The 13,743-nt window shown below is 39.3% G+C and overlaps 1 protein-coding gene across 18 annotated transcripts in view; it reads left to right on the plus strand.

Moving 5' to 3' along the window:
* UNC79 (unc-79 homolog, NALCN channel complex subunit) overlaps positions 1-13,743 on the plus strand; it is a 310,032-nt gene that overhangs the window by 240,801 nt on the left and 55,488 nt on the right. For all 18 annotated transcript variants that reach the window (XM_055097973.2, XM_063596389.1, XM_008958226.5 and 15 more), the window contains 3 exons: positions 2,612-2,714; positions 5,027-5,167; positions 8,085-8,123. In XM_055097973.2, the coding sequence (XP_054953948.1) occupies positions 2,612-2,714; positions 5,027-5,167; positions 8,085-8,123 (283 nt within the window). The remainder of the gene's footprint in view (positions 1-2,611; positions 2,715-5,026; positions 5,168-8,084; positions 8,124-13,743) is intronic.

The raw sequence follows: 13,743 nt of genomic DNA on the forward strand, positions 1-13,743 counted from the left end.
ACAAACACCTTCATAATTTTTCCTGTCTCCAAGACTCGCAAAGGGACTTTTGTCAAAATCTTCAGCTTCAAAGTTGGGCTCTGGAGGTGGGCCCCTCTTCATTCAAATTTCTGAGAGCCCTCTGTTTCTGCTGCTAGCTCAGTGTAGCGTGCACTTCAGCTATTCAGAAGGGGAGCCAGTAGTGGAGGCATCAGAAATGTCGGCAGCAACTTGGGGGTGATAGGGACTGCCTTTAACATTGCAGACTTATTGTGACTGAAGTATAACAACGGTGGCTGAGGTCTGTGGCTTCCTTTTTGCATTTCCCACCTCCTCCTAGTACATTACTTTTTGTTCCTACTTCAGTAGCAATATTTAGGGATCCATTGATTCAGCCAGTGTTGCCCTATGGGGATCAGTGTCCAATAACTGAACCTGTCTGCTTTTATAGATGACGGCCATAAATATTGCATCATACATTCCATGCTGTCATATGGAAAAACAACTTCACAATGCTATTGTCAAAAACACCTCTTTCTTGGCATTTGTATTAGGCAATAATTAGTTTGAAACTGCCAGAATGACTTCGAGTGCCTCCCTTTTCTTGACTTTAATTGTGATTACTATATAATAGTAATTGGCAATAATCTTCTGAAAGGCTTGACTCAGAGGTTTTTTAATTAAAAAATCAATTTCTTATGTTTCTAGTAAGTCTATGTATGTATCATCATATATTGTATGGGCTGAATTTTTCCACTTTTAGCACAAGCATTCTGACATCTGGTCGATGTGGTCTGTCAATGTTCAAGAAATGTGGAGTATTGAATTTAAATTTTCTGTGTGTTGGTTTCTTGAAGCAACTTCATGCGGTTTACCATGCTATTTAGTAATCAATTGTGTCTTCATTTATCTTGGACTATTTCTTGCCTTTTCTGTTATTAATCAGTGTACATTTATGCTTGTAATTCTGTTGCTTCCACTCAAAGTAACCTCTTTATGAAACAATTGAAGATCTTTGGGAATGATACACTTACGTATACTTAGGGAAGGATGTTATCTTGGATACAGCTGATAAACATAGTAGTAAAATTTGGATTCCCGTTTGGGAGCTTAGGAAGTGACATAAAGATATTTTCAGATACTTTCCTTTGCAGTTTGGATTTGCAAATGTTCTTCTTATACTCGTGTAACCTTTGATCAGGCAAAGGAGTCTGTAGAATGGAAGCATCTTGACTTTTCAAAGGCTCAACACTATTTTTTCTTCCTAAAATTCAGATTGAAACACATTGCCCACTTGGCTAGCTTTATGAATATTTTGATTCCTTTAGAAACTCATTGTCTGAATCATTCTCCTATTTGAGGAAATCTTTCTCCTATTTGAGGAAAGGTCATACCGGGTTTTTGTTTGCTTGTTTGTTTTCTCCCAGCACCAAGATACTAATTCCTTGATGAGAAAGATTATTGAATGACTCTTGGATTTTTCTGCCTTCTTTCCTGTTTGAGGAACTTAGCGTTTTAGTTATTACTTTGTAGAACATGGCATTATTCTGGATGATCCCTTTGAGATTCTTCTTGGGGTGCTTCATTTTCATGAGACTCTGTCTTGCACTAGTGGCTTTCTTAATGGAGAACAGCTTCCTGACTTTCCAGACTGATTTACTCATCCCTGGACCATGTTGCTAAGATTCTTGCCTCAGATTTCTTTGAAGACATCAAACCCCAAAGTTTTAAACACCGTGGTATCGATTGGCTGACGTGGAATGAGTCACTGGATGGTTCCTTCAAAAAAACTTGATATTACATTCATAAATACTTCAGTTTGAAAAATGCAAGGCCAGGCACAGTGGCTCACAGCAGTAATCCTAGCATTTTGGGAGGCTGAGGTGGGAGGATCCCTTGAGCCTAGGATCTTGAGACAAGCCCAGGTAACAAGGTGAGACCTTGTCTTTACAAAAATACTTAAAAATTAGCCAGGTATTGTGGCGTGTGCCTGTAGCCCCAGCCACTTGAGTGGCTGAGGTGGGAGGATTGCTTCAGCCTGGGAGGTTGAGGCTGCAGTGAGCTGTGCTCACGCCACTGCACTCCAACCAGGGTGACAGAGCAAGACCTTGTCACAAACAAATAAACAAACACACTGATATTTCTTAGCTCAAAGATCTCCATTGCTTAAGTGCATGGAGTTCTGGGATCTTACCACCTTCCCATATTAGCAAAACTGTAATGTTGATATGCGTTTGTGATTTTAGAAATGCAGTATCATATGGGAAGTTTCCATTTATGCCTACAAATAAGAATTGTAGCTCTTTTAAGGGTACCCTTGAATAGATTTTCCCCTTTGTCTTTCATCTTTGTCTTTGGACCCTGCTGGCACACCTGAGCTCTTTCTGATTTCTTTCAAAGTCAAGAAGCAAAGAGAGAGAAGTCTAGCTCTTCACTTCAACCAAGCAGAAACAAATCACAATCTTTCTTGACTTCATTTCATGATTGAGGGCTTTCTGCAGTACAATTGGGATGTCCAAGTTGTATTCCTGGGAATGTGATCTTTGGAGGGTTTCTAAGAGGAGAACCAGGCCTTTCTTGGCCCCTTGAAGCTCATCTATATTCACTGGTTGTCCCTTTGCTGCTTACCCAGGTGCCACCAAATCCAGCCTGCTATCAGCACCAAGCGTAGTCAGTATGTTTGTGCCTGCACCCGAAGAATTCACTGACGAGCAGCCGACGGTGATGACGGACAAGTAAGCTCGCACAGTTATTTTCTTCACCATGTTTACAGAATTTGAGTTTGGTTACCACAGTGGTGAGAAAGTTTCAGAAAAAGCATGCTTTGCTTTTAAGTCATAATTTGTTCTTCCAGTATATTGCCTGGCACACAGATGCTTGTTCAGTGAGTATGATAAAGAATAACCAAAGCGGGTGGATTGCTTGAGCCGAGGAGTTTGAGACTAGCCTGTGCAACATGGCAAAACCCTGTTTCTACTAAAAATACTAAAATTAGCCAGGTATGATGGTGTGTGCCTGTAGTCCCAGCTGCTAGGGAGGCTGAGGTGGGAGGATCACTTGAGCCTGGGAGGTTGAGGCTGTGGTGAGCTGTGATGGCGCCACTACACTCCTGCCTGGGTGATAGAGTGACTGTCTCAAAAGCAAAACAAAACAAAACAAAGCACTTGTAAGATTTCAAGTTTAGAGAAATCCCCTTGGACCAGGAAGCCTTCTTGGTAAAAGTGACCTGATTGATAAATTAGGTAGATGATATGGTTTGGCTATGTTCCCACCCAAATCTCACCTTGAATTGTAATAATCCCCACATGTCAAAGGTGGGGCCAGGTGGAGATAATTGAATCATGGGGGCAGTTTCCCCCATACTGTTCTCATGGCAGTGAATAAGTCTCACGAGATCTGATGATTTTATGAATGGGAGTTCCCCTGCACAAACTCTCTTGCCTCCTGCCATGTAAGATGTGACTTTGCTCCCCCTTGCCTTCCACCATGATTGTGAGGCCACCCCAGCCATGTGGAACTGAGAGTCAATTAAACTTCTTTCCTTTATGAATTACCTAGTCTTGGGTATGTCTTTATTAGCAGCATGAGAACAGACTAATACAGTATGCTTCTGATAAAAGGTGAGGAAGGGGCCAGGCGTGGTGGCTCATGCCTGTAATCCTAGCACTTTGGGAGGCTGAGATGGGCGGATCATGAGGTCAGGAGATTGAGACCATCCTGGCTAACATGGTGAAACCCTGTCTCTACTAAAAATACAAAAAAATTAGCTGGGCCTGGTGGCAGGCACGTGTAGTCCCAGCTACTCGGGAGGCTGAGGCAGGAGAATGTCATGAACCTGGGAGGCGGAGCTTGCAGTGAGCCAAGATTGTGCCACTGCACTCCAGCCTGGGTGACAGAGCAAGACTCCATCTCAAAAAAAAAAAAAAAAAAAAAAAGTGAGGAAGGTAAGGTGGAAGGGGCTGTTGTGAGTATCCCTGTAGCTGACCATCCATTACTCATTGTAATGACCTGACAGCCACGACTGAAGAAGCAGTGGTGCCTGTCTCATGCAGCTGCCTTGGAAGGTCCACACAGGTCATTGAGTTGCCCATGGAGGGCTCTCTCCAGCTCTTCCTTTGGGATTACCCCCCTCCCCAAGTCTTAATCTTTCCTATTTGCCTTTCTGTGCACTCCATTTCTTTTCTTTTTTACTTAGAAATGTGAATCCTGTATTTTAAAATGTCAATTTGTAAGAAATTTTTATGCTGTTTCTTTGGCCTATATTTAGGAAGTTTTCAGAAGGAAGGGTCACAACAGCAGTTGTAGTTCTTGATTCCCTGCTATTCCCATTAGACTTTCGCTTCCCTTTATAAAACCGCTCACTTTATCAGCTGGCTTTGGTTGAGTTGAATGAAATGGACCCTACATTAGGACACTACAAAGAGTGGTAGGTTGGAAGTTACCTAAGAGCGGGTGCCATTGTTTGTGCTTTTACATACGACACTCGGCAGGCCTGGTGAGTTCATAAAACTCATCTGAGTGAGTGGTGGAGAAGAGACTCCATTGTCTCCTCAGGCTTTCCAGATGGTTCTGTAGACTTGACTACCCTGTCTCTTACCCACAAATAGAACATTTTCTGAAAGCCTCCATCCGTGCCTAAGCATTTTTCATTTTTAACTTCAACAAATTAAAAACAAATCTAGTTACTGACTTTCCTCAGCAATAATGTCAAATGCATCAAATCCTTCATCCACAGGCTTCAAACTGATGGCCCAGTTGGTACTCATTCTAAGTGAGAGCAGTCACTCACATACAGGCCAGATGCTGGGGAACTGAAAGAACATTTTCAGTCATCAGAGGCACCTTCGTGGTCTCTGCCATGTGTGCTGTTTCTGTATCTGTGGTGATGGCAGCACTGGAATCCTCTACTGATTACCAGAGTGGGGCTCCTGATCTCCTTTTGGAGACTTTTCCAAGACCTACTAAAAACAGCCATGTGTGTAGTATTTTATATCTTGAGACCATGGTTCTTTCTTTCATGGAAAGCATGTCTCTCTTTTCTTTGCAGATGCCATGACTGTGGGGCCATTCTTGAAGAATACGATGAAGAGACACTTGGGCTAGCCATCGTGGTCCTCTCCACATTCATTCACTTAAGCCCAGACCTGGCAGCCCCGCTGCTGCTGGATATCATGCAGTCTGTGGGAAGGTGAATGTCAGCTTCTGTTTTGTTTGGTAGGAAGGTCCTTTATTCAGTCTCTATCTTGAACTAAAAACTACCAGTTCAAAAGTGAAACATTCAGCCACCTTGTAGATACTGGTATTTGTGACATCAACTCAGACTAGTTTTAAAAACCAAATAGACTCGTCTTTCGACTGAATTCTCCAGCTGCGTAGGGTCATGAGTCACAATGTCAGAGCAAAGCTAGGGGCAACTGCACTAAGGAAACCCACTGTTTGTTACCCCTGTCACTAAATGAGCTGATGGTTGTAACCATGCACACAACTGTCAGCAGTTGATAGTAAGCACTTCATAAGTATTACCTGTTATTATTATTTCTCTTTACCTGTTTTGAGATGGATTTTCTAGGCATTTGTAATCTCAAGGACACCTCATTTAACTATGAAACTTGGGGCATTGTTGTGTGAGGAGACACATAGTAATTATAGCAGGTTCACATTTCTGACTCAGATAAAAGAAGGATGCACACATTTGGGGAATAGGGCTTTCAACCTGACTGAGAGATTACGCTTAGCTGCTTTGAGGGTGTTCATGCTAAGAAAATTCTATTTAGTAGATAGGACATTAGAATATAAAGATATATTTCATGGATAGGAAGAAAGCTCAAATTCAATAACAAACTGTAGTCTTAGCATGCACAACTTATAGGAGAGGGTTGAATTAAATGCCACATAAATGTATTAACATTTCCAATCTGTGTGAACAGTGCCAGGTGCTTTAGGCTGCAGGCGTTAGACAGAGCTCTTGGCCTCAGGTACTTTGGGCTTAGTTGCTGTGACAGTTACTGTGGACTCATTGACTAGCCAAATAAGATAGGGCGTGATTAAATGCTGTAATGAGTGGAATGAGAGAGAGCTAAGTGCTAGAGAAGATTAGTATAGGAAAGATTTCTTAAAGTTTATAAGGAGGAGGTAGCACAAGAACTGGATTCTGCAAACTCTTGGCATTTGAGGAAAGGAAAGAGAATGACTCTTAATATTGCTAAAATTTAATCCTTTTTTAAAAATGAAAAAATGTTGACTTCAAGTTGAAGACAAATAGGAAAGCATTATAAACTCCTCAACCCCAAAAGTGTATGGCTTTCTTATCCTCCCTCCCTCCAGTTTTTTTGGTAGTGTCCTTAGGAGTCATATAGACAGATTGTATAAAGGTAAGTGTGACCATTGCATCTCAAGACTTCAAAATAGCCCATGTGCCAAGTAAGGGATGGATATGGGGATATGGAGAGATAAGAGAAGATGAATTACTTCATTTAAGCCCTTGAGTTTGACCTAGTCATAGTAATTGCAGAATAAATGTTGTCAGCTATCAGCAATACTTGGGGAGTTGAGAGTTTTTATTAATACCAGGTCACAATTTCTACTATCAATCAATACTTCTTAGTTTCAGAATGTATAGAGTTATTGTTCTGGTCTGTTATCATCTCTTTGAAACAGATGATCTAAGTTGTCATAGCTATATAGAGGGGTTTGTTTCAGTTTTGTTTCTTTTGTTTGTTTGTTTTAACATAAGTGAGAACAATATATGTTCAAACATTGCCAACTGTTAGGATTGAAACACATGAGCTTTGAAGAAAAGCAAGGGAAAACCAGTAGCAGATACATTTTTACATATTTACATACACATATATTTAAATCTCTACCTCCTTTGGGTAGACTAGCAAGAGAAAGGGAGTACATTTAGTGCAAGCTGCCACAATTCTTAGCAACCTAAGCCTAATCACCAAAGCTACCAAGAAAACAGATTCAACTGTCAGCAAATTCAGGGCTTCCTGGCATGCCTCACTTCATCACGAAGAACAGATGAGATCATGTGGTTTTACAAACACATTGTTTATTTGTGCTAATTATGACCACGGGGACCATTCCCAGCAATTCCAAGAGTTTGTAAGCTCAGCATAACTCTTTTGTGGATCACTCAAGCTTTTCCATATGATCTCATACTTTGCTGTCTGCTTGGATCCCTCTTACACGATCCCTTTCTGTAGGTACAGCCTTTAAAATCTCGTTTGCTGCACCATTAATTACTGTTACTGTTTAGTTTACTTGTCAATGTTTATCTATTTGTTGTAGTGACATTAGCATGAGAAGGTCTGTAAACAACACAACTGGGAATGGTGTCTGGTGTTAGTGGTTGCTGGACCCCCTATTCCTCTCTAAATGGGGTCTTGGCTCAGCTCACTCTTACACCTGTAGTCCTAATCAAGTAAATAAATTTGCAACATCCTTCTTATCTGTTTCGTCAGTATCTTACTGATCCAGACGTGTTATTCTAAACCCATCAGTATAGTCCATTCTCTTTCTATATGATAACATATAGAATATTTCCACACATACAGAACCGTATAATTATACTTTTCTGGAAATTACATGCTCCATATCGTTTACTTAACCAATACATTTCTCTTCTCAATGTAACATTTCCTTTTTCCTCATTTCAACCCAACAGCTGATAAATATTCCTGTTATCTATTTTACTATCTTATGGAGGCTTTTACCGCTTGTGGTTTGTTTATAGTTAGGTTTCAGAGGTTATATACAAAGAAATGAATTTTGAGTTGAGTTAATATGGAGAGGAGCTGGGTCAAATGTTGTTGTGATAACTGTCTGGCCTGGCTGCAGGCACCATTTTGTAGAAAACCAACTTTAACTGCAAGTGTTTCCGTGAAAATGTCTAAGTTGACATAGCAGGTCTCAAGGACTAGGTCAAGTTTAACTCTAGAGACTGACCACTGAGTGGGCCCTCTGTCCTGTCAAGGGAATTGTCAACATTATACATGTCTCCCCATCTAAACTGGAAACACAACAGGTCCTCCCACAATATTAATGCATTTCATCATGGAAACCTAAGATATTTGTGTGACTCTCTTTACTTTATTTCCTAGATTGGCATCCAGTACTACCTTTTCTAATCAAGCAGAAAGGTAAGGTCCTAACGGGAGCCCAGATCTCACTTTCTTTTCTCCTCTGTGCATGTTCATCCTGTCTCTAAAACACCAGTGTGGGGCTGGGTGCAGTGGCTCGCGTCTGTAATCTCAGCACTTTGGGAGGCCAGGGTGGGAGGATCACTCGAGCCCGGGAGTTCAAGACCATCCTGGGCAACATAGCAAGACCCTGTCTCAATAAAAAATAAAAAATAAAAAAAATACCAGCTTGTGCACCACGGAGGGAATATTGTTAGGCTCCAATTGCAGCTCTAGAGAGCACTAGTTATTCATTTTCTGTTCATGCCTTCATTCATTCATTCATTCACTCATTTTAGCCAACAAATACTTTTAAGCCCACCCTGTGCTAGACACTCAGGCCTTCACTGGGGGCAAAACTGACATGATTCCTGCTGTCATGGGGCTTATAGTCTATCCATGAAGCCAATGTGAATAAAATATTTGCACAAATTTATAATTGTAAACTGTGCTAAGTGCTATGAAGAAAAAGTACAGAGAGACTTATATAACAGTAATTCATTCAACAAGTATTTATGGAGTGACTACTAGTTATTGAGGTTATAGTAACTATAACAAAACATCAAATCCTGGCTCTCACGGAACTTACATTCTACTTGAGGAGGGAGAAAATAAGCAAATTAACCAACAGGAAAACTGACTATGTAATTTGATATCATTTAGTGCTAAATGCAAGAAAATGAATCTAGCAAGTCTGGGAGATAGAGAGTGCCCGGAGCTAGTGTTTTAGATATAATGGTCAAGGACAGCATTTTTGAGGAGGTAATATTTGAACAAAACATGAATAAAGTGAGAGAGTGATCCATGCAGTAATTTATAGAAATAACATTCCAGGCAGAGGGAGCAGCAAATACAAAGTCTCTAAGTCAGGAAAATGCCTCATATATTTGGAAAACAGACTAATGTGGCTGGAGCAGGTTGAGTATGAAAAAGAGTGGGAGGAGATGAGAGGGAAGAGGCAGTGTGAGCCAGGCCAAGTAGAGCCCTGCAGGTCATTTTAAGGATGCAGCAGGGAGTCATTGGAGTGAGGAGCAATGTGCTTTAACCTGCTGCATTAGTCCACTTTCACACTGCTGATAATGACATGCCTGAGACTGGGTAATTTATAAAAGAAAGTGGTTTAATTGACTCACAGTTCCACATGGCTGGGGAGGCCTCACAATCATGGTGGAAGACGAAGGAAGAACAAAGGGACGTCTTACATGGCAGCCAGCAAAGAGAGCGCTTGTGCAGGGGAACTCCCATTTATAAAACCATCAGATCTCGTGAGACTTATTCACTACCACAAGGACAGTATGGGGAAAACCACCCCTATGATTCAGTTATCTCCCACTGGGCCCCTCCCACAACATGTGGGAATTATGGGAGCTACAATTCAAAATGAGATTTGGGTGGAGACACAGGCAAACCATATTACCTGCTTTGAAGGATCACTGCCTAGTTACTGATCAAGGGGCATGAAGTTTTAGTCAAGCCAGATGAATGAGCTCTGAAGATCTGCTGTACGGTGTTGCATCTACAGTCAACAGTAATGTATTGTACACGAACATTTGTTAAGAGGATAGTTCTCATGTTAAGTGTTCTTACACAATAAAATAAATCTTTTTAAGGAAAAAAAATTTTGAGGACCCCTCTGGCTTCTCTGTTGAAAATAGGTTATGGGGAAGGGGTAAAAATGGAAGCAGGGAACCAGTTTGGAGACCATGTTAGCGGTGCAGGTGAGAGGTTAGTGGTTTGGTCTAAAGTGGTGAGAGGCAGCCACATTAAGGATATATTTAGGAAATATTTTGAAGTAGAGCCAACAGAATTTGCTGATAGATTGGATGTTGGGTGTGAGAGAAAGAGAGGAGGCAAGAATGACTCCTAGGTTTTGGTTTAAACAACTGGGTGGGCGGGTGTGGCATTTGCTGATATGCGCAAGCCTGGATGAGAGCTGATGGTGTGAGTGGCTGTAACGGGTGGTCCCAGTCTGGTCTTGGTAGTGGTAGAGGAGGGGAGAATGAGGGGAGGGCTTCCCTTAAGAAGTGATGTTTAAACTAAGATCTGAAAAACTGAGTTTAAGCTAATTATGCACATAGTTATGGAAAGAGCATGGTAAAAACAGTGTGTAGGAGGAACTATGAAAAAGCCAACATAACCACAGCACAGAGATGCAAGCACTTGCTGAGTTTGACTTACCAGATTGTGTATGACTTATAAACCACATTAAATATTTTGGACTTCCTTCTAGCAGCAGTGGGAAGACAGTGAAGGATTTGTAAGCAGCAAGGTGTGTGTGTGCGTGCGTGTGTATAGCATGTAGAAAGGCTACTTTGACTGCAGTGGGGAGAAAGAACCAGAAGAGGGCAGGAACGGATGCTGTGTGTGACTTTGGCCACATTGATCTCTCTGCCTTAGCTTCCTCATCTGTGAAAGAGAGATACTAATATATGCCTTCTTGTGTCTCAGGGGTATTTTCTGTGGACCCAAATGATAGAGTGTATATGATAGCATAATTGTAGCAGGTCCTACAAACATAAGATGATATTATTGTTGACATTGCATTTCTATAATTTATTTTAGGGATGTTTGCTTTTCTTTCTTATGTTCTATTCGATGAATGGCTTTTTAAAAAACTTATTTTCTTAACATTTTTTATGAAAGATTTTAAACATACTGTAAAGTTGAAAGAATTATACAGTGAACTCTCATATACCTATCACCTAGATTTTAAAACAAATATTTTATTTTCTTTATCATGCATCCAACCATCTATCCATCAATTCATTTTTTTTGGATGTATTTCAGAGTAAATTTCAGATATTAGAATATATTTTCCCCTACATACTTCAGCAAAGTTAGCATTAATTCAAGTTCAATTTTTGTATACAGTTGTTTCTTTTTTCCTCCAGCTTTATTGAGGTATAATTGAGAAATAAAAATTATATATATTTAAGATATAAATTTGATCTTTTGATAGATGTGTACATTGTGAAATGATTACCACAATCAAGCTAATTAACATATCACCTCACATAGTTATCTTTTTATTTTTTGGTGAAAACATTTGAAATCTACTCTCTCAGCAAATTTCAAGTATACGATACATTGTTGTTAACTATACTCACCATATTGTACATTGACGATGGTTGTTTCTTTTGTAAAATTTACATACAAGGAAGTGCACAAATCTTAAGTGTTTATTCCTTGAGTTTTGTCAAATGCATATGACTGTGTAACCCCAACCCCTGTAAAGATAGAGAACATTACCATTATTCCCAGAAAGTTCTCTTGTGCACGTTTCCAGCTAATCTCTACCCCCATAGAGGCAAACACTGTTGTGATATTTTTCCACATGGGTTGATTTTGCCCATTCTAGACTTCATGTCAATGGAATCCTACTGTATGCACTCTTTTGTGTCCAACTTCTGTTACTCAGCATGATGTTTTTGAGATTTATCCATGTTGCTGCTTTTTTATCAGGAGTTTGTTTCTTTTTCAAGGCTGAATTGTATCCCATAATTTGCTTTTTTATTTTCTTATTGAAGGACTTCTAGGTTTTTTCAGTTGGGGGGTATAAAAAAATAGATCTATTGTGAACATTCTTATAAAAGCCCTTTTTAAAACAAATGTTTTTATTTCTCTTGGGTAAAATACCTAGGGATGATATTGTTGGGTTACAGGATAGGTATATGTTTAATTTTATCAGAAACTACTGGAACTTCTCTTAAAGTGGTTATGCCACTTTATATTACCAATCATCAATGTATTCTGGTTGTTTCATATTCTTGCCCAACTTTGGCATTGTTGGTCTTTTTAATTTTGGTCATTCTGGTGGATGTATAATGGGTATTTCATTATAGTTTTAACTTGCATTTCTCTATGACATTTTTTCAACTGCTCATTGACCCATTGCGTATATTCTTTTGAGAAGTGTCTGGTGAAATCTTTTGAATATTTTAATTGGGTTGTTGTCTTTTTATTGCTGAGTTGTAAGACTTTATATATACTGAATACTAGTCCTTTGTTAAGTATGTTTTGAGAATATTTTCACCCAGTCTGGGGCATGCCTATTTCTTTTCTTAGTGGTATCTTTTGCTGAGAAGTGTTTAATTTAGGTGAATTCTAATGCATTAAAACAAAACATTACAATTATTGCTTCTTGTTATTTGTCTAAGAAACCTTTGTTTACTTCCAAGTCATGCAGATATTCTCTAATGTTTTCTTATAAAGGCTTTATGGTTTTCATATGTATATTTGGCATTTATAAAACCCATCTCAAATTAATTTTTATGTATGGTATGAGGCAGCAGTAGGAGTTCATTTTTATCTATGTGGATATTCAGTTTTTCAGCACAGTTAAAAAAGATATTTTCTTTTCTTATTGGATCACTGTGGTGCCTATTATGCTTAGAAACCATGGAAGAGTGGATCTATTTCTGGGCTCTCTATTCTGTTCCATTGATCTATATATTAATTCTTAAGTTTGCACCACACTGTCTTGATTATAGTACCTTCATAGTAAGTAGTTAAGTGTTAAAGTCAGGTAGCATGAGTCCTCCAAATTTAGTTATCTTTTTCAAGATTGGTTTGGATCTCTAGATTCTTTACATTTTCATATAAATTTTGGAATAAGCTTGTCATTCTTATCAAAAAAGTCTGCTGGACTTGTATTGAAAGAACAAATCAATTTGGGGGTAACTGACAGCATGAAAATATTGAATCTTCCAATTCATGAACATGGTATATATCTCATTTTCATGAGATCTTTAATTTCTCTCAGCAATGTTTTTTAGTTTTCAGTGTAGAGGTCTTGCCATTTTTGTTAAATTTATTCTCAAGAATTTTATGTTTTTTATACTAATGTAAATGGAATTTTAAAAAATTTCAACTTTTTGTTGCTGATATCTAAATAACAATTGATTTTTGCATATTAGCATGTATTCTAGCTAAATTCACTTATTAGTTCTAGTAGTTGCTTTGTAGATCTCTTAGGATTTGATTTTGTATGGAAAAATCATCTGTAAATAGCAAGAGTTTTACTACTTCCTTTCTGATCTTTATGCCTTTTGTTTCTTTTGTTTTTTTTGAAACAGAGTTTCGCTCTTGTTGCCCAGGCTGGAATGCAGTGGTGCAATCTCGGCTCACAGCAACCTCTGCCTCCTCGGTTTAAAGGATTCTCCTGCCTCAGGCTCCCGAGTAGCTGGGATTATAGCATGCACCACCATACCTGGCTAATTTTGTATTTTTTTTTTTTTTTTTTTTTTTTTTAGTAGAGGCCATGGTTTCTCTATGTTGGTCAGGCTGGTCTGGAACTCCTGACCTCAGGTGATCCGCCCACCTCAGCCTCCCAAAGTGCTGGGATTACAGGCGTGAGCCACCGCACCCCGCCTTTTGTTTCTTTTTATTGCCTTATTGCAATGGCTAGGACTGCCAGTGTAATCATAGAGATGGGAGAGTCGGCACCCTTTTCTTGTTTCCTCTCTTACAGGGAAAGTATTCAATATTTACTATTAATCGCAGTAGCTATAGGTTTTTTTATAGATGCCATTTAGCAAATTGAGGTATTTCCAGTTTGAGGGTTTTTGTTGTTGTTGCTGTT

The sequence above is a fragment of the Pan paniscus genome, chromosome 15 (genome assembly GCF_029289425.2).
Source record: "Pan paniscus chromosome 15, NHGRI_mPanPan1-v2.0_pri, whole genome shotgun sequence".
NCBI classification, from domain to species: Eukaryota; Metazoa; Chordata; class Mammalia; order Primates; family Hominidae; genus Pan; species Pan paniscus.